At 36.0% G+C, this 22,551-nt stretch overlaps 1 protein-coding gene across 3 annotated transcripts in view; it reads left to right on the top strand.

The window, feature by feature from the left end:
* The window catches only part of ADGRB3 (adhesion G protein-coupled receptor B3), an 856,417-nt gene that overhangs the window by 304,156 nt on the left and 529,710 nt on the right, over positions 1–22,551 (top strand). For 2 of the 3 annotated variants that reach the window (XM_070450225.1, XM_020897092.2), the window contains exon 4: positions 19,105–19,215. The exons of the other annotated variant lie outside the window; for it this stretch is intronic. In XM_070450225.1, coding sequence (XP_070306326.1) covers positions 19,105–19,215 — 111 coding nt within the window. The remainder of the gene's footprint in view (positions 1–19,104; positions 19,216–22,551) is intronic. 3 annotated transcript variants of the gene reach the window in all.

Genomic DNA, 22,551 nt, shown 5'->3' with positions numbered 1-22,551 from the left:
TTCCCAATTAAAGAAATCAGTGTATGTTTTAGGCAATAAAAGAAGGTCAGTATGGCTGGAACATGGTTAATCATAGGGAGAAGAATGTGAGATGGTTTTTGAGATATAGGCTGGGCAGATTACACAGGGGTCTTAATAAGACCCAGAGTAAGGAGCTTAGATTTTATTCTAAGAGTTGGAAAGATATGAAACAAATTTAAAGAGAAGGTTTACATTATCTGTTTTACCTTTTAAAAGGTCTGCCTTTCTGCCATGAGGAGACTGCATGGTGAGCAGAAGTGGCGATAGAGAAGAGGCAGTTAGACAGTCGTTGCAATGATTGGGTCCCAGTTCGAGAAGCTGGTCAGATGTGGACCTGAGTGGTGATGATGGAGCTCAAGAGACCTTGACAAGTTTGGAACATGGTTTGGATGGATACAGGACAGTTGAAAATCGATTGAATACAGTGTTGCAGAATGGGGAGAATCGTAGATTCTAGGAATCAGAGATATATCCCTGTGGAATACTGACTCGTCATACCCGTAGTTAAGCACCTCCACTAGTCAGCAGTTTGGTACTTCATGTGAACACTCACTCCTTTTTACGGACTCCCAGTTGTCAGAAAATTCTTCCTATGGATTTGACCTTTCCCCTGTATTCTTTCTTAGTTGTTCATTTATTTTTAATCCTTCTGTACATGAGTTTCCAAATATTCAAAGAAAAGCACTGTTTCTTCCTGAATTTTTTTCCAAGTTAAGTGTACATAGTTTTTTTTTTATTCTTATATGAATCTATTTTTATGACATTTATAGCCCTTATAGTTCTATAGTGAAGTTAGACTGTTTCTCTTCTCTAAAGCACCTTGTCCATTAGGCACTAAAAATTTATTTCCAAAATGAGAATGTAATTTCTGAGGCAATTCTCACCGTTTTTTGCCATTCTGAGCACTATTCTTTCCACGTATTATACTTTATCAGTATTTCCCTTAAAAACATTAATGGCCACATCTGAATATAAAGTGGACCAAAAGTTATGAATTCTATACTTTAAAAAATGCAACAAAAGCTTAAGTTGAGATTTGGTACAATTTTACCAGCTATTTTACAATGTTGACTCATCAGACATTAGTCATCAAAATACCCAGTATATTCACTTTAAAATAACTTGTTACACCAGGTGTATGCCAGCCTAGAAGACATATCCTGATATAGACTTCTGGCAAAGGAATAATGACATATATAATACATAGATTTGAAGAGATATTATAATTAATTGGAAAACATTTAAAAACTTAAAGCTACAGTACAAAGATGACATTGGTTTTCCTTCTGAGAAGCAAAGTTTTAATTACATCTGCCACTTATGTCTTGGTGGAACAGTTCGCAATAATTAGCTAATCAGAACTATTGTGCCCCGTGAAGTCTAGAGTAAGGGAAGAAGAAAAAGCTGAAGGTTGGGGTAAGGGAAGAAGAAAAAACCCAAAACCAAAATCAGGAAGGATTTAGCACATAAGCAATGCCATCCTTAATCCTCTCTGCAAATCCTTGGCCAATTGGCCACTTAGCCATCAGTTCACTAGAACCTGGTGATGACTAGTAAACAACTTTAGACTCCCTTCTAGATAAGGGTGGTGTTTGCATTTGGTACAGAAAGTACAAAATCAGCTGAGAGACTATACAGAATGGATATTATAGCATGAGCCACCCAGAGCCCAATATAAGAATATCAGGTTGTAATCCTAAAGTGATCATAAATATGTTTCCAAATTCTCCAGCCTTTCAAACACTATCTTTACTTTAGTGTAATTTTTAAGCAACCACTCGGCTTGATCTTCTGCATAATTTGCAACTATAAATTCATTATGCTCTCAATATTCTTAAGGATGTTTTGAGGGAGGGGTTATGTGTGTTCCTGCCTGTTCAATCTTACATGTATTTTAGCTATATCATTGACCATTGTTCTGTATTTTGTAGGTGGGCTATTCTTTGTTCTGCCCCTTGACAACCTCAGTGTGAAATCACTCTTTAATTTCTTTAATCACCTCTTTTTAAATATTACTAATATAAGATATAGGCTTTTAATAAAAGTTAATTGTAGTGTGGAAGGATTTTATTTCATAGTATACACATTTATACTTAAATATCACTGTTATTAAAATTGCTTCTGATATTATTTTCATGTCGAATCTCACAGTTTCCTCCTGCAGTCTCAATTTTCAAGCATTTTCTGAATGGTTCTCCCCTTACTCCTTAATCCTCTCATTTTAACCTCACTTCCTTCCTCTGTTTTACCCAGTAAGCCTCACCTTGTCTCCCTGGGAGCCTCAGTAAAGTTCAAATTATTACTTGTTAATATGCGAGCTACTCTCTCTCTTTTATCACCATCAGTTTTCCAGATTTCTCCTTAGGGCTTATCTTTACATAATCAAACCTGTTCATCAAGAAATTTTTAATAAATCTAAGAAAATTTTCTGCATTATTTCTAGTCAACTTTTATTTTTATTTTGCTCTTTATTTATTCATGAATGATTTATCCTGAGCGCCATACATTTATTTAAAAATAAATTCGGAATGCATGTCTAGGACCAGCTCTCACCAAGGTGGTAATAAGCTTGTTTTCATATATCCTAACTTTGCATCACTGTAACTAGGAGGCACTGTAGTGTGGGTGGCCTCAAGATGTAGATCAGCCTACAGGAGTGGGAGACTGATGGTTGTTTTTTCCAAAAGTGATACCTGAGTCTGTAGGAATGGGTGGAATTTCTCAAGGAGAGAATGTAGAGGGGAAGACTTAGCTTTAGAGGATGAAGATTCACTAAGGCAGTGAAGGAAACAGAAAGCAGTCAGGAGGAGGAAGAAAATCAAATTGTCAGCTTTGAAAACCAAAGAGGATGAACATTTTAGGAAAAGTTGTGGGATGGGGCAGGGTGGGAGGGTGTCAAATGCTGGAGGAATCAAGATGAATGTGTCAGTTTCTGAGGCAACTGACTTTCCAGAAAGCGGCTTCATTCAGGGAAGGAGGCTTGAAGTCAGATTGCCTGACATTATTGGACGAGGGGAGAGTGGGGAATCAGAGGACGCTCTTTTGAAAGGTTTATGTAAGTAGGAGAGAGAATTTTTCAGAGAATGACATGGAAAGTAATATGGTTTGCACTTAACTTTAATCAGGGTTCAGTTTTCTCAGAGGATGCTCTTAAGGGATACAGAGAGGCTGGGATGCAAGCAAAGGGCAGCTTGCAGCCCCTTCAAACCTCCACACCAGATATGGACAGAAACCAAGAAAAGGGGAAGTTAGCTTGAGAGAGAAGTGTGCTGAGGTAAAGGGCTGGTCCTTGTATGGAAACTGAACAGAGTTCCAAGTAAGCTGAGTGAGAAAGACCCATATCTAGACATACACTGGTAAAATCTCAGAACTCCAATGATAAAAGGGAAAATCCCCAATGAAACTTCCAGAAAGAAAAGCAGATTCTCTTGTATGTGTTATTCTGTCAGTTGTATCTGACTCTTTGCAACCCCATGGACTGTAGCCCATCAGACTGCTCTGTCCACGGAGTTCTCCAGGCAAGAATACTGGAGTGGGTTTCCATTTTACCAGTAGACATCTCACAGGCAGCAGTGGACACCGCCATTCTGTGTACAAGTTATCCTCAGTGTTCACCGAGGAAAAGACATTCTCAACCTCGGAATTCCCTGGTGCTCCAGTGGCCAGGACTTGATGCTTTCACTGCCAGGGTCTGGGCTCAAGCCCTGCCTCAGGATCTAAGATAAAAACCCTTGACCTTAAGTTCCTAGGTCTAGTAAAACCAGCATTCAAGTGTGACAGCCAGCTGGGTCAATATTAGACCAGTCTCTGTTAAAGGATGTACTTGAACAGAATTAAGCAAATCTAAGAAAGGAGATCAACAAAGAAACTGATCCTGAGAGTTAGATTAAGTTGAGACAAATAGTCAAGTCTAATTATTGAAGAACGATGTACAGTAATTTGGAAATGAATATGGAAAATAATGATATATGAGTATCATGAGAAGCACACAGATGACACATTAAAATTCTTGGTTTGGGAAAGAATACAAACACTGATTAACTATAGATATTGATAGATTTAAAGCTTTATTTAAGTACATGTGATAAAATTGGTGAACACCAATAATTTAAGGATATCTAAATAAAAAATATTACAGTGAAAATTTCTATCAATCCAAAAAAATTAAATAGGGGGAAAATGAAGAAACAAGAAAATATGCTAAAGAAAAATCTTAAGACAGAAGAAATAAGTCCAGTATTATGATAAATATGATAAATTAAGGTGATTTTGTTTCCTACTAAAAGGAAGAGGATCAATGTGATTTTTAAAATACAATTATACATGTTTTATGTAAGCTATATGCTTAAAGCAAAATGATACTGAAGAGTAGAAAACATATGGAAAATAATGTAGCAGACAAAGGTGTTAACAAAGCAGCAATAACAGTATTAGTATCAAGCAAAATTGGACAAGGAAAAGCACTACTCAGGTTGGAGAGAGATGTATGTTGAAAGATAGTAGACCAAAAAAAAAATCTAACATTTTCGCTCCCTGCACTATTAGCTGTGAAGCATATTCAGGAGAGGAGGTGACATTAGCACACATCAAAACTGTGTCTCTGGATCCTACCTCTCATAGCAAACTTTGACGGCTGCATAAATGTAAATGTATGACCACGTGAAAATAGAGAGGCATGCTATAATGAAAGTATATTTATGTCTTCTTGGGTAGTTTACAAAAATAAAAACATTTAAGAGATATAATATGACAATAGTGAATAGAATGAGTCAACAATCATTTTCTCATAGTGCACATAGAGACTAGATCAGTGTATAACAAAATCAATTAAAATTGAAAGGAAAGAAAGCTCTTAAGATAGTAGAAGAGAAGCCAATGAGACCACAGCATGATTTTAGACATAGTAACCTGGCTTTTGTATCAAGTCTTCATCTCAGTAATCTCTTAATCAGCTTCCATCAAATGATACAGATGAGATATTACTTAAATGCCCTTCATCTGAAGCAGTTTATAAATGAAAGAATGATATTAAAACTTATTAATCTGACTAATGTATTTTTGACCACTTATAATGAAGCTGTCCAAGGACTGGCTAATAAATTTAATATTTATGTAAGATTTATAAGCCTTATACAGCAGACTAGGAATAACTATAAAATTTTCTCTCACAAAAACAAATTCTTGTCTGTTCAGTTTGTGGCTGTATCACCAGTGCCTAGAGTCCTGACTGGAAGATAATAAGTGCCAATTTAATGTTTATTAAATGAATGGAATGTATTAATGCTCAGAAGCCTTTGAAAGCACATTGTCTTCTAAAAAAAAAAAAAAAAATCCCTCTCCAACGTGGACGCTGGTTACAGCTTTCCAAACTGCATAATCTGAAGCCTCACGTGCAAAGTAAATGTTGCTTTAATGCTCAGACATGCATGCAGGGAGAAAGGAGAGGCCCAACAAGACTGTGGGAGGGGTGAAATCACGTTTCCAGTCAAACCCTACACCCACCAGAGACACTTGGAGGGCTCAAAAAAACCTTGTTTGCAGCAGGACTCAGGGACCCCACAAGAGACTGAGCCAGGCCTGCCTTTGAGTGTCTGAGTGTCTCCTGTGGAGGCACGGGTCAGCAGTGGCCTGCTGCGGGGACAGGGGCTCTGGCTGCAGCAGACCTGGGAGGTGTGGCATGTGGCATAAGTCCTCTTGGATAAGGTCGCCATTAGCCCCACTTTAGAATGACCAAGCAGACGACCCACAAACTGGAGAACAATTATACCAAAGAAGTTCTCACACTGTTGTGAAAGTTCTAGGGCCCACAACAGATTTCCCAACCTGGGGATCCAGCAAAGGGACTGAGAACCCCCAGGGAATTTGACTTTGAAGGCCAGTGGGATTTGATTACAGAACTCCTGCAGGACTGGAAAACAGACTCTTGGAGGGCACAAACAAAACCTTGTATGGACCAGGACCCAGGAGAAAGGAGCAGTGACCTGACAAGAGACTGAGCCAGACTTGCCTGTGAGCATCCAGGAGTCTGTGGCGGAGGTGTGGGTCAACAGTGGCCTGCTGTGGGGCCAGGGACACTTAATACAACAGTCTTGGCATAAGTCCTTTTGAAGGAGCTGCCATTACCACCATTACCCCTACCATAGTTCGGCCTGAGGCCAAACTACAGGGAGGGAACACAGCCCTACCCATCAACAGAAAATTGGATTAAAGATTTACTGAGTATGGCCCTGCCCATCAGAACAAGATCCAGATTCCCCCACAGCCAGTCTCTCCCATCAGGAAGCTTCCACACGCCTCTTCCACTTATCCATCAAAGGGCAGGTCACAGTTACAGAAAACTAACCAAACTGATCACTTGGATCACAGCCTGGTCTAACTCAATGAAACTATGAGCCTTGCTGTGTAAGGCCACCCAAGATGAATGGGTCATGGTGGAGAGTTCTGACAAAATGTGGTCCGCTGGAGAAGGGAATGGCAAACCATTTAAGTATTCTTGCTTTGAGAACACCATGGACAGTATGAAAAGGCAAAAAGTTATCAAATGGAAAGATGAGCTCCCTAGGACAGTAGGTGCCCAATATACTACTGGAGAAGAGTGGAGAAATAGCTCCAGAAAGAAGGAAGAGGCTGAGCCAAAGCAAGAGCAGAGCTGAGCTGTGGATGTGACTGAAGATGGAAATAAAGTCTGATGCTGTAAAGAACAACATTGCATAGGAACCTGAAATATCAGGTAAGTTGGAGATGGTCAAACAGGAAATGGCAAGAGTGAACATCGACATTTTAGGAATCAATGAACTAAAATGGAGTGAAATGGGTGAATTTAATTCATATGACCATTATATCTACTACTCTGGACAATAAGCCCTTAGAAGAAATGGAGTAGCCCTCATAGTCAACAAAAGAGTCTGAAATGCAGTACTTGGGTGCAATCTCCAAAACGACAGAATGATCTCTGTTTGATTCCAAGGCAAACCATTCAGTACCACAATAATCCAAGTCTATGCCCCAACTACTAATGCTGAAGAAGCTGAATTTGAAAGGTTCTATGAAAAACTAGAAGAACTTCTAGAACTAACAACAAAAAAAGATGTCCTATTCATCCTAGGGGACTTGAGTGCAAAAGTAGGAAGTCAAGAGATACCTGGAGTAACAAGCAAGTTTGGCCTTGGAGTACAAAATGAAGCAGGACAAAGGCTAACAGAGTTTTGCCAAGAGAATACACTGGTCATAGCAAACATCTCTTCCAATAACACAAGAGACGACTCTACACATAGACATCACCAGATGGTCAATACCAAAATCAGGTTGATTATATTCTTTGCAGCCAAAGATGGAGTAGCTGTATGCAGTCAGAAAAACAAGACTGAAAGCTGATTTGGCTCAGATCATGAACTCCTTATTGCAAAATTCAGACTTAAATGAAGAAATTAGGGAAAACCACTGGACCAATTCAGGTATGACCTAAACCAAATCCGTTAATGATTATACAGTGGAAATGAGAAACAGATTCAAGGGATTAGATCTGAAAGACAGAGTGCCTGAAGAACTATGGACAGAGGTTTGTGGCATTGTACAGGAGGCAGTGATCAAGACCATCCATAAGAAAATGAAAGGCAAAAAGGCAAAATGGTTTTCTGAGGAGGCCTTACAAATAGCTGTGAAAAGAAAAGAAGCAAAAGGCAAAGGAGAAAAGGAAAGATATACCCATTTGAATGCAGAGTTCCAAAGAATAGCCAGGAGAGATAAGAAAACCTTCCTCAGCAATCAATGTAAAGAAATAGAGGAAAACAATAGAATGGGAAAGACCAGAGATCTCTTCAAGAAAATCAGAGATACCAAGGGAACATTTCATGCAAAGATGAGCACAATAAAGGACAGAAATGGTGTGGACATAACAGAAGCAGAAGATATTAAGACGAGGTGCTAATACACAGAAGAACTATAGAAAAAAGATCTTCACAACCCAGATAATCATGATGGTATGATCACTCACCTAGAGCCAGACATCTTTGCAAAGTCAAGTAGGCCTTAGGAAGCATCACTACAAACAAAGCTAGTGGAGGTGATGGAATTCCAATTGAGCTACTTCAAATCCTAAAAGATGATGGTGTGAAAGTGCTGCACTCAATATGCCAGCAAACTTGGAAAATTCAACAGTGGCCACCAGACTGGAAAAGGTCAGTTTTCATTCCAATCACAAAGAAAGGAAATGCCAAAAAATGCTCAAACTACTGCACAGTTGCACTCATTTCACAAGGTAGCAAAGTAATGCTCAAAATTCTCCAAGCCAGGCCTCAACAACATGAACCATGAACTTCCAGATGTTCAAGCTGGATTTAGAAAAGGCAGAGGAACCAGAGATCAGGTTGCCAACATCTGTTGAATCATCAAAAAGTGAGATGGTTCCAGAGAAACATCTCCTTCTGCTTTGTTGACTATGCCAAAACCTTTGACTGTGTGGATCACAACAAACTGTGGAAAATTCTCAAAGTGATGGGAATACCAGACCACCTGACCTGCCTCTTGAGAAATCTGTATGCAGATCAAGAAGCAGCAGTTAGAACTGGACATGGAACAACAGACTGGTTCCAAATGGGGAAAGGAGTATGGCAAGGCTCTATATTGTCACCCTGTTTATTTAACTTATATGCAGAGTACATAATGAGAAATGCTGGGCTAGAAGAAGCACAAGCTGGAATCAAGATAGCCAGGAGAAATATCAATAACCTCAGATCTGCAGATGACATCACTCTTATGTCAGAAAGTAAAGAAGAACTAAAGAGCATCTTGATGCAAGTGAAAGGGTAAGTGAAAAAGTTGGCTTAAAACTCAACATTCAGAAAACTAAGATCTTGGCATCCAGTTCCATCACCTATGGCAAATAGATGGGAAATAATCGAAACAGTGACATACTTTATTTTCTTGGGCTCCAAAATCACTGCAGATGGTGATTGCAGCCATGAAATTAAAAGACACTTGCTTCTTGGAAGAAAATCTATGACCAACCTAGACAGCATATTAAAAAGCAGAGATATTACTTTGCCAACAAAGGTCTGTCTAGTCAAGGCTGTGGTTTTTCCATTGGTCATGTATAGATGTGAGAGTTGGACCATAAAGAAAGCTGAGTGCTGAAGAATTGATGCTTTTGAACTGTGGTATTGGAGAAGACTCTTGAGAATCCCTTGGACTGCAAGGAGATCAAACCAGTCAATCCTAAAAAAAAATCATTCTTGAATATTCATTGGAAGAACTCATGCTGAAGCTGAAGCTTCAATACTTTTGGCCACCTTGTGCAAAGGACTGACTCATTAGAAAAGTCCCTGATGTTGGGAAAGATTGAATTCCAGAGAAGAAGGGGACAATAGAGGATGAGATGGCTGAATGGCATCACCAACTCAACTTACGTGAATTTCAGCAAACTCTGGGAGATGGTGAAGGACAGGGAAGCCTGGTGTGCTGCAGTCCATCGGGTTGCAAATAGTCAGATAAGACTGAGCGACTGAACTCATTCATCCAGGGACCTGTTCTGTTACTGTCCAGGACTTTTGGCTTCCTTAAAGGAGTTTGTTAGAGGCCAGACAAGAAACTCAGGCAAATTTTATAGGGGTCCCTGCTGAGGCAGAGGGGAGGGAGGGAGCAAGCAACAGTTTCCTCGCTTGCTCAGATGGCGGGTGGGGGTCAGCTTGTTCATTATATGGGGTGAGGGAAGGGGTGTGCCCAGGAGTCCACCCAGGAAGGGGCTTAGGTTCTTTGCCCACCCCTTAGGTGGTGTTGCATGCAGGGCATGTGTGGTACGTGCTTTTGCTTCTGATACCTGGTTTTTGCTCCAGGCTCTTCAAAACTGGCAGTTGGGTTTTCCCATCTCTTTGTATCTTTGAGTCCAGAATTTGCCTTAAATGTGCACACACACGGTTACTTTAGTCCCCTACAGTTGCTTTGGGTTTTGTTATCCAAGAGAGGCGCATCCAGGTGTAAGCATTGCAGCAAAGAATTCCAGGTCCCAGGGCCTGTCTCCGTTCCATACTGAGTGACTTAAGAAGAGGTGTAGAAGCATCTACAGCCCCATGTTTTCCTTAGACTCTGGTGCCTGGTTGTTCTGGGCACCCCAGGCAAGCTGGTCTCAGCTTCTAGGCCTCGGGGTCTGCTGAGAGATGGCTCACAGGTCCATTTGCCAACTTCTGACCTGAGAAAATGATGCCGTTTTAGAGCTTCAGAAGACCTCAGAAAGCTGTTCCTAGAATCCCCTTTCGCAAGAGAAGGAAGCAGGTTAAGAGACGCTCAGGTGCAATGCTCAAACAGAAGCTGCTTCTGCTGAGTGCCCATTCACTTGTCCACTGCGACATTCAGTTGTAGCTTCCACCTGAGTTTCAATGGTCTTCCTTGCCTGTAGGTATATGAAGCACTTCTCTGATACTGCGAATCATTTTTAGTTCTTTTTGTTGAATGCCTCTTGGGCTTCAATACTAATTAGGACAACCTGTGGAAAGAAGTTTGAATATATGTTAATTGATTATAAGGATAGTTTTTATCTTAGAAAAATTCTGAAAATATTATTCACGTGTGTTGACATATCCCTTAAAAATAAGCTACTGTGTTAAGGGATTAGTAAAGATAATATTATAGTTATTTTTAGAAATAATTGTAAATTATAAATTATTAGTGAATCATTTTCATTAAATAAGTCAGTTTTGTTATTTCTTTCAGTAACTATGTATACAATAATGCTTCAAACTAAAATATTATGTAATAAAATGTAGAAATATAGCAGTAGATAAATGGTAAAAACATGAATAGAACTATTTACTTGAATATTTATAGATTCTTTAAAAAATAAATTATGCAGGAACAAAATATATAGGTCAAAAAGCATAAATGTCAGAGGAAATTCTTTCTTACCTCTAGGTACAACCTTGAGATCATGTGAATCACGTGAATGTGATTTAAGCGCAATAAAAATGTTTCAGAATTATCAAGATACCAATGATTATGAATAAAAAACAACAAAACAGTCATTTCATGGAATACCCACTAGTTGAACAGTTTTGGTCAAGCAACCACTTACCTAATCTTTTAACTTTCAGTTGGAATGTTGAATACACCAATTCTTTTCATGGAGTATATTATTAAATTATTTCTTTCAGTAAATATGCATAGGGTGATATTTCTTTCAGTTAACTTATTCTGTGCTATACTGTTATAGTGGGCTTCCCTGGTAGCTCAGCAGTAAAGAACCCTCCCACAATGCAGGAGACACAGGAGACTCAGGTTGGAGGCCTGAGTTGGGAAGATCCCCTGGGGGAGGGAATGACAACCCACTGCAGTATTCTTCCCTGGAGAGTCCTGTGGACAGACAAGCCTGGTGGGCTAGTCCATAGGGTGGCAAAGAGTCGGACACGGCTGAAGCGACTGATCACACAGGCACGTATACTGTTATAGTCAATGAGACTGAACTTTAGCAAGTTGAAAAGTCCCAAATGGATATGGGCTTTAATTAAAAAATCATAAAGTAATTATTTTTCTTAAACATTTTAAACAAATACATAATATATAATATATACATTATATAATATGTATAATATATATGTATGTACACAAAGGTAGCATCTATCAAAGATATTATACTAAAATGTGTGGCTTTTGTAAACATAAACTTTTTTTTTCTTTTTTTTCCATTTATTTTTATTAGTTGGAGGCTAATTACTTTATAATATTGTAGTGGGTTTTGCCATACATTGACATGAATCAGCCATGGATTTACATGTATTCCCCATCCCATCCCCCCCGCCACCTCCCTCCCCAACTTTCCTATAAAATACTTTTCCTGTAAACTTTCAGGGTATTGAAATGTGCTCTAATTGCCAATGGTTTGGACCCCAAAGATGTACTCAGCCTGCAGTAAGCTGGGACTGGCCAGCACTGTGTGTCCTTCTAGTTCCTGTCCAATGGGGGTACCCCATCTATCTGCTCCTCTACCCTTAGGAGCTGTCAGAAACCTGTCCATCGAACCTGACCCTCTGCTCAATCACAGATGGTTGTATGTGGACAATTGTAGCCACTCTTCCTAGTTTATGCTGCCTCTAATTGTTTCCCTACAGTCTGCTCTCTATTCTTCAGCTACCGTAATCTACCTAAATGCAAGTCAAACCATGATTTCTCACTCATTGCCTCTAAAATCCTACAAGAGTTTCTCACTTTACTAGGTAGAGATACTTTCCAGAGTTCTTCATAAGGCCCGGAAAAGGCTTTCTATTGGCCTGATTCCCTCTCATGTCAGAGAGGTTGAAAGAAAGCAAGCCAGCCCCATTATTGTTAAGAAAATACAGAAATGGTTCATCCAGGCACAGTCCAGTTCACTTTCTTTTAATTCAGATTCCCTAAGATCTTATTGGGCCACATTAGCAGTAAAATTAATCTTATGGTGTGAGGGTTTTAGTTCCCTACAAAGGTGCTGGAACTCACAGCATAGCATCTTATTTTGCCACTGATGTGCTAAAATGTTAAATTCTGAGGCAGGTCAACAAGAAGAGATGAATACTACTAGTTTACTATAGGGAGTAGAATTGCTTTTATTACTTATGTGTTTATATATTTATTTTAAGCCTTCCTATGGCTCAGATGGTAAAGAGTCTGCCTGCAATGTGGGAGACCCTGGTTCCATCCCTGGGTCGGGAGATCCCCTGGAGAAGGAAATGGCAGTCCACTCCAGGATTCTTGCCTGGAAAACCCCGTGGATGGAGGAGCCTGGCAGGCTACAGTCAATGCAGTCACAGAGAGCCAAGCACAATTGAGTGACTAACACACACACTGTGTTTATTTTACTCATCTCCAACAAATAAAGTATTTTTCAAGCAAATCATTACTGATAGTTTATAAAAATTCAAGTTATCTCAGGAAGAGATGAGATGATAAAATGCAATTGGATAATATATACTAAATATTAACAAATAATTCCGACATGGTTCCACACATTGATGATCTCTTACATGGAATGGTACACCTAATTTACTAACATTTCCCAGAAGTAAGTCAGAGTTAGTGTAAAAATAATGATGTAAAGGTTTACCCAAATGTCCTGGAATCATTCTAGATAAGATACTTTATAATGTAATTTTTGAATATATGTTTGAGAAGAGATGAAAAAATCTGTTATTATATATAATTATTTCAAAGCTTGTATTTGGAAATGCAGTAAATTAGAATATACCATTGTTGTCTCAGAGTATAGATACTAAATATATTTCACAATTGTTTCTATAAAACAGTTTGGGTTTTGTAATTTAACAACTTAAAACATCTGATCATTTTTAATTTTTCTATGAACATACCAACAGTATACACTTTGATTATAATATCTTTTGTCCAATTTAGAAGTGCCATAAAATCACCCATTTACTTAACAGAGTCATGGCCAATATCTAAAATATCATTTCTATGGGATTATTTTCAAAAGCAAGATTCTATTTTATTGTTATAATAAATAGCATCTTGGTTCCTATAACAAAGTATTTGATTATGGCAATGAAACCAAGAAGTAATTTGAAGGAAAGGATATCAAGTAATCTTTTAATTTTTAATAATGGATTGCTCAGATTTCTAGTATTTCTTAACAGAAATTAATTTATTTTAAATATTAGCATTAATTTTGTGATCCTCTAAAAGTATGTTTTATTTAAATATTTCCTGATATTTCTTATGTAATGGTCATTCTTGAATTAATTCTTTGGAAATTGTCACTTTTTCACTTATTCTATTCCTGATTGGTTCTTCGGGGAAATTAAAGTATTAGTACATTTAAAACTGGGGCTTCCCTGATGTCTCAGTGGTGAAGAATCTCCTGCAGTGTAGGAGAGGCAGGAGACATGGATTCAATCCCTGGGTCAAAAAGATCCCCTGGAGAAGGAAGTAGCAACCCACAGGAGTATTATTACCTGAAAAATTCTATGGTCAGAGGACCCTGGGGCACCAGTCCAAAGGGCCGCACACAATAGGACTCAACTGAGTGACCAAACAACATTTATAATTAACAGTAAAAGGTTTTTCTTAACCAGTGCCCTTTAGAATTTCAACTATTGATGCCTAATCTTAAAATTCCTTCTTTGCAATGGTTCACGTAAGTTCTAGAAATGTCTTTGATGATACAGACTACAAAAGGTAGTAGTCTTTTCCTCAATCATCTATTTGTTTTTATAAAGCACCTGCTTATACAAGCACTCAACAAATACTTGCTGGGGAAGAGAATGCAATTTTTAAATCTAATCACATTAATTTTTTTTTTTAAATCACAGAAAACAGAAGGATATTATAATGACTGATAATCTAGCTCCTTGTCACTACCTAGAGAGCTCCAGGCAATCTTATGCACACAAAAGAATTTGCATGAAAAATGACTGTGCCAACTCTATTTCCAATAAGTGTAAAAATAAACAAATTTAATAACATGTAAGAGTAGCTAATTACTTCAATTAAGATAAATAATTTTATGTACTTGAAAGGCTCAGGCCATGTTTAGTGGCTTTTCTTCGGTGTGAAAGTATCAGAGACTATTTCTTACTTGTCTTTGTAATTTTAATACTTAACATAGCAAATAATTGACAAAAATTAAGTGGTATTTTAAAACATTAAGTTTGTTTTAGGACAGTGAGATTTCAGTCCTAAATAAAGTAATATTTCAATTATTTTCATAACTTGAGTATATTTATATATTAAAATATATAGTAAATGCTGTTGACAAAAGAAATGTTGACTGTCATAATCATACATAACTAACTTTTAAGTACTTCACTAAGAATTTTATTTTTTACCCATTGAACTGTTCAGCAAAGAACATTAAAGAAATAATTCTCAGCATCTAAAAATTTGCATTTTGGAGAAGCAACTCATCACATAAAATTTATTTATAGAATAAATATTGAACACTAGCTATGCAAAGCTGGAGGTGATTTTAAATCTCATAACGCATACTTCTCATAGAAGTTTATAATCTAGTTGGGGGAATAAGACACCTAATCTAATGATTAAAAATCCATTATTGATTAGCACAGAACAGAAGTTAAGGCAGACAGAAGCTGAGACTGATTGGCTGGTTAGTTCATGGTGGTGGTACTATTGGAGGTGGGACTTGGGGAGGCTTTATTGCAGCATGCCTGGAGAAACAGGTGTTTCAGGGGGAGGAAATTAAGAGAAAGGGTGTATTGGCTTGACTATTTCCATGACCAAAAGTCGTGCAATTAGGTTGTAGCATAAAAGTAGGGCATAACTTTGAGAGTTTCTTGAGAAGCAATAGTGAGCTAGAATAGTTTCTGTGCAGAGGTGAGGGAAAGCTATCTGATAATGTGAAGTTAATATTTATATTGCAAGCTAAATGGTAGTAACAATTGTTATCAACTAATCTGATGTTCTACTTGTCCATACATTGAAGAATAAACACATGGTAAAATAATGAATTAGTGTGTGTTTTGACTTATTGATGACTTCACTTTTTTATAACCCTTGATTTCCAGAAAAAAATTCATAACTGAAAATCGACTACCAAGAGTCAGTTTTAGAGTGTATTTGTTTGTTAGTCATCTACTTATAAGACCTGGGTGGAGGAATAAAAGACATAAAACTACATTTAAAGCAACAAATTTTCAAAATCCTTCTTTCACATGACTTTGCATCTAACTTCCAGAGGCTACCGCTTTTTTTCAAAGTGCAGTGAGTTTGTATGAGAAAATGTGCCTAAACATGGAAGCCATATGAGTTTTATACATGAACACAGTTGTTTATCAACCACTTCATTGATAGCATCAACATAAAGATATAGGAAATAACCCTGTATTTTCATAAGCCATATACCATATGTATATACACAATATTATGCTATACATGATTTCATCTGATTCCATAACTTGCTTTTCATTGCTTTCACCAAAGCAGATCATCTTTTTATTTGGCTATGCTATTTTCTCATGTAACTAATGTAGTATATGGCCTTTGAATCATTTGAATATAAATCAACAATCAGGAAGAACTTACTTATTCAGAAAGTATAACACGCTAAAGGTTTACCTTAACTCACATTCACCAAGTAAGATAATTATAGCAAAATAATAGCTTGTTATTTTTAAAGTTTAGATGATTTAATTGGCCTGTATTTTCATAAGAAGTCAAGAAGATAATATCATCTTGAAAGAGAACAATATTTTGAAAATATCCCATTGTGAGATATGGATGGAGCCATAACGTTTGTTGTTAAACCTCACCATTGTTAATAACACTTAAACAAAGATGTTTATTTATTTCCAAACACTCGGCACATAAACATTGGCAAGAAAAAATCATTTAATTAGACAAGAGTTTACATATGTCACTTACAAATTGGGATTATTTTAGGTCTGAAACAGTCAGTCTCGAACATTAAAAAAATACCACCATAGTGTTGCTTTTCCATCTCAGAAAAAGAAATAAATTGCTAGCATGTCATCTGTCTTATAAGGAATTTGGTTACATCAAGACCTCTAATAGTTTTAATTTTTGAAGTAATTTTAGATAAGTTGTTTTGATGGCAATAATAAAAATTTCATTTAAACTTTTGGTTGTATGAAAATTATGTAATAAAGTGCATATATGATGGAAGAATTTCTTAAATACTGTGACCCATTATAAGGCATCAGCACTAATATTTTATAAGATTGGTGATTAATAAGTAGAAGTGACTAGATTGAAGAATATAGAAATCTAATTTGTAATATAAATATATTTGGGAGACTTCAATCACATTCCAGATAATAATATGACATATTCACTGAAATAACTAATGCCTATTTTTAAAAAAATATATAAACTCATTTTTTAAACTTCAGAATTATTAAAAATTGAATATGACACTTTTAAAATGATCTCAGCAGTGTCAGCCTATATCCTCAGACTCCTAAATTTCAGGATCATTGTCCCTGTACAGTAAACTGTTTTTCCTTAGAAAGCAAATTGCAGGCTATTATCATACTGCCACTGAGTTGAAGAATTGCTTTCTCTAAAGCAGGTAATAAAGTTACCTAGTAGTTAGGATGTTGTAGGCATGGGATAATTTCTTTTACTGTCCTTCACCCTCCGGGTGCCTAAACTGCCTTAGTGTAGGTGTCAGAGTCTCCAGATTATTTCTATGAACCTGCACTCTGATTCAGATGCCCTAAGTGATAGGCATACACATACACAATTTAAATGACAAACTCAAGGGGACAGAAGGCAAAGCACACTGTTAATAAAAGTTACTACTAAATTTCCTTTGCTATTTCAGATCCAGAGAAATTTCAGTTATATATAATATTTTAAAATATTGGGTAGTGCATGAATCTAGATATAAATTTTCAAAGTAGTCACTTTCCAGAATCATTAAATGATATGTGATTAGATGCTTCTTATTAGCAGAATGATGCATGATTTAGGCAGACCATACCGTGCACATAAACAAGTGGACTGAAAGGTTGTTGGCAGCAATGGAAAACAGTGATGGATTTTACAAGATTAAACCAACTGACATTTTATGAAAATTTCAATTTCCTGCCTTGGATTCTATCTAAACTGACAAAAACACACATTTAAATTTCTCAAATTTCTCATGGGATGTTCTCTTGTGTAGAGTGTCTGGCAAGAATTTCTGATAAATCAATCTGTCAGGTGCCATACTTTTAATATTTATGAGGAAAGCTGCCAGGCTGGACAGAACACGTGCTAATGTTTTCTCCTTACACAAAAGATCAGAGTTGTGCATACAAAAATACACTGCTTAATTGCACAAAGTACACTGTAATATTTTAGCAGATTATTTAAAGAAGGATGGGAAAAGCCAAAACAGTTAGCTGGTGAAATTACCCATTCCTAAATGTTGACAGTATTAGTTCTAGCAATATAGCTGCACTATCGTTAGAGCATATTTTACCCAATCATCTGTGTCCTGTATAAAAGACCTGGTCTTAAAGGCCCAGCAATTTACTTGTAACACTGAGCACCACTGACCCCTGGCCCTCAGCAACGCCCTCCCAACACCTGCACTCCGGTGAGCAGGAGCAAACACGCCATTCATGAGGCTTTGTGTTATTACAATTATTTTTAGTGGCTCAGCGGTAAAGAATCTGCCTGCCAATGCAGGAGACGCCAGTTCAATCCCTGGGTCAGGAAGATCCCACAGAGGCGGGGGCAAATAGCAACCCACTCACTCCAGTATTCTTGCCTGGGAATATCCCATGGACACAGGAGCCTGGAAGGCTGCAAAAATTATTTTACAGTAGCAGTGAAAAGTATGGAACTCTTACAGAGTTCTAAGCGTATAGATTAAAAATATATATTAAGTGGAATCTTTTCTTTTGTTCAGCTTATTTTTTCTCTCCCCCATCTGTCTCTGAGTTATGCCCAGATTTTTCTTCCATTCTTAGGAGATATACATTGAAAGGATTAAATGAAAAAACCTGGAGTCATTCTCTTTCTTAAACATAACTTTTAAAAGTGCTTAGAAAAAGAGATGAAGAATTATGTGGGGACAAGGCAGGAGAGGATGAGAATTATTTAAGCTACCATTTTCTGTAAGCTTTGGAGGACACCAAGGTCAACTTCATCTTTGGGAAAATAGTTCATCAAGTGAATGTTTGCCTTAGGTGAGCTAGGCTACAGGATTACTCACTCCACAAGAAAGTGCTGAAAAAACCTGTGGGGGTGATCACTCTTCAGCAAAGCAGCAACTGCTTTGCAGTCAGGATTGTCTCTCTGAAGAACAAGTTAGCACTGTGGTTGTATTTTTTCTGATGCATTGCTTCAAAACATGATCAGACAAGAATACACTGCTTCTGTTAATTAAGCTGACTTAAAACCCGATGTTTCATTTCACTGACTGTTATTATTGTCTCTTGAAATCTTGTTCTTGTTTATAGATTTTTTCTTTTTACTGGAGTTTAGAAATATTCCAAGCAGATGAGCCTAGAAAATTTAGAATCATGGGATGAATCAGTAACTTCTAGATCTGTGTAGGAACATATTGCATGAGACAGTGATGTGATTTGTGAGAAATGTCTACACACGAGCTTTCATATACCTTTATTCTGTCTTTAGAATTTGGAATGATGGGAGATCATACAATTAAAAGTCAGCGACCTCGATCTGTTCATGAAAAAAGGGTTCCTCAGGAACAAGCTGATGCTGCTAAATTTATGGCACAAACTGGTAATACGTTAGTTACATTTTTCTATTTATTGTTGTTAATTTAATGAAACCACTGCATGTTTTCATAATCTTTTGCTGCACATTTGTCAGTTTTTGGAGCTGATTTTTTTTTGAGCCATTTTTTTTTTTTGGTCACCAGTTAAAGTCCATAAATGAAGTAGCTGTGAATTGAAAGTGCACAAAAATGTGTAAGATTTATTTTGCTTTCAGCGTGAGACATTTAGGATTTACATATTATTACTTATGTTAATTAACTAATTAAAATGTATTAGTAAACTTTTACAGAAAGTCAACAAATTTATTTCATCAACAATTGATTATTTTGACTTTTCAGAAATCAAAATTTGATAGGATTTTAGATGATGAAATTTAATGTTTAATATGTTTAATATTTTTTTAAGTGTCTTGCATCATCTAAATATTAATTGATTGTTAAAATGTATAGCAATTAGAAATTTTTTTAGAATTTAATATTTTTAACTTGAAGAGTTTTCTTATATGACCTAAATAGTAGAAAGTTGACAGTCTTTATTCATAGCTGTAAAACACTCAAAATAATTTAATATCAATAAAAATAACTTTTTTGGTTTGTAACATTTTAATTTTAAATAAATTAGAGTGTTCTTAAATACATTCCCCCCCAGTATAGATACATTCCTCTTTTGAGTCATCATAATAAATAGGCTATAGTTCCACCTCTTTGCACTGCATGTAGAATGTTCTTAGATGAAAATATGATTAAACTGTATTGTGACCATTTTCAGCCATCACTTTTATTTCAGGAAATTGCAAACTAACAGTTTTATCTATGTCTTCACAAAGTCTTATATGTCCCAATCTAGATGATGTGTTTTACTATTATTACAGAAGTTTCAAGTACATGATTAACTTTTGACATGACATTCAGACAAATTTTGATGAAATTCTCTTAAAAAATGAGTATTTCCTTTATTTCATATATTCTTCAGATAATATTTATTCAGCAAACTAGATTTTTATCTACAACTTAAAAATGCAAATATTCTTAATGAATTGTGCTCTTGGTAATGGGTTAGTAGTCATAGACTTGAATATATTAGTGGCAAATCTGTCAATGAATTCTCAGAACAGGAAGAACATTTAGAATAAATTCTACAATTAAGGACATATTTTTAGCTTTTTAAAACTACATGTTACAGCCAAATCCAGAAATGAAGAAAGCTTGCTTATCTGGAATGCTTTCTGTGCAGCTTCTTGTTTAAGAAAAAGTTATTTATATTTTTACTGTTTGATTGTGCAAAACCAAAAATGCATGACCAGGTTTGGGCAGATTTTCAAATTTCTAAATGTATTTTTCTCCCTTACAGGGATCAAAAATTCAGCTACTGATCAGAGATTAGGGAGTGCTTGACTAAATAAAGCCGTGGAGCATGGGCTGACTACTCAGCCTCCTAGGATTAGAGGTGTCTTGACTTTTTGTAAAAAGAAGTGGCAGACACTGGCTTACTAAAATTCCTAAAACTAGGGTCACATTAATAAAATGATGAACCATTGTTTTAATTTTCCGAGAATGTAGCAGGAGATTTTATATAAACTCAATTTTTGGATTTGCCTGACACATACCAAGAAAATTCAGAGTTTTCAGCCAAAAACCTTTCTGCAAAGTCAAATCACAAGGAACATTATATTTTCTTAGTGACTTATTTCTAGTTTCTGTTTTAATTTACTCATTATTTTCCAGGCATTGTTTTGTATCTAATATATAGTAACACATGGTTTGGTAAAATAGATGAAATGCTTATTAAATAGATCCATGAAGAGCTTTAAAACTGTTTCTCCATGCTGTGAACAATAAGTTGGAAATGTCTATGAACTTCAGAATTACACTTCTGAAAATATTGATGGAAAGCTTGAATTGATAAATAGTATATATTTCTTATTTCATTTTAATCCAAAGATAGGATAGGCAATTATAAATACAGGTATAAGACTTATTTTAAATTTAAATTACTATAATACTGATAAAAGACTAGAAAACTGCATTATTAGTTTTTAAAATTGCATAATTTGACACTCACAGTTGTAAAGCTAAAAGTAGAGGGTTTTTTTCCCCTTAAATATTTTTTGAATTATACTTTCTCTAGATGTTTAGGTAGTTGGAATAAATACAGCTGAGTATCACACAATAAAATTTTATGAAAGTTAACTTTTATTTACAAAACATCTATTTTACCATATAAAATTTTCTATTTATAAAACACAATAAATGAGTGTTACATATAAACAATGATAAGCATTTGCTAACATTAATTTAAAAACAAAGAATAATAAAATAGATGTAAAACTGAATAATAAAATACTATATATTTTTATATTAGTCTTGAGGGAAAACAAAGCAGCAGCTATCAGACCTTAAAATTTAAGACTTCCTTTCAAAATGAGTAACCTGGCCTCTTCAACCAGTATGATCAGTCAGCCCTTTCTATGAAATAATGTAAGTGGCAAAATTTTTAGAAGAGTAATATTTAGTAAGGTTACATTACTTTATCAAAATAACTTGATCATTTTAGTCAATTGGGTAATTGAGATAGGTTAATTTGGGCATACATGTACAATGTTCGAATGAAATGAAATGCTGTGATAAGATATATAGATATCTAAATTAAATGTCAACAAAATGGCTTAAGCCATTTTAATTGTAGTCACTGATGCTTTTTTAATATCATAGTTACAAAATGATCTTATAAAAATTTTTAGGAAATTAGTCTTTTATTCCAGTGGGGAAAATAGAATACACCAATATGTAGCATGTTATCTAAAACAGAAAAATAAAATTGTAAATATATTTCTGATTTCATGATTTTTACGTACTAGCAACATTTTATATTAATATTTCGTTTATAGCTTAAAATGCACTCTCATACACTATCTCATTTAATTCTCACAAATAGGTTTTGAGGTGGATGTATTACTCATCTGACTGAGAGATTCAGAGAAATAAAGTAACTTTCTCAAGGTCTCAGAGCTAATATGCATTAGATTTCCATCAAGCACAGGTCTTCTGACTCTAATTGCAGTGCTTTTCTAGTTTCCTCTCATGCTTTGCATCAGAATAAAGAGCCTTAAAAGTTCCATAGATACTGAAGCCTTCTACATGATGTGTAATATGCCGTCAGTTACAAGTTAAGGAGCCAAATTATAGTAGTTTGTGCTATCTCCAAAGACACATATATTAAAAAGAGTATACATTGTGTTACGCTTTACTATTCAAATATCAGTGAATGTTTCACAAAATAATTTTGCTGGAAAGTATTTCTCATAAAGCCCCAAAGTTGTAGCCCCAAAGACTACAACAGC

Source organism: Odocoileus virginianus, chromosome 19 (genome assembly GCF_023699985.2).
Source record: "Odocoileus virginianus isolate 20LAN1187 ecotype Illinois chromosome 19, Ovbor_1.2, whole genome shotgun sequence".
NCBI classification, from domain to species: Eukaryota; Metazoa; Chordata; class Mammalia; order Artiodactyla; family Cervidae; genus Odocoileus; species Odocoileus virginianus.
The sequence above is the reverse complement of the archived record's forward strand: the minus strand, read 5'-3'. Positions and strand labels throughout refer to the sequence as shown.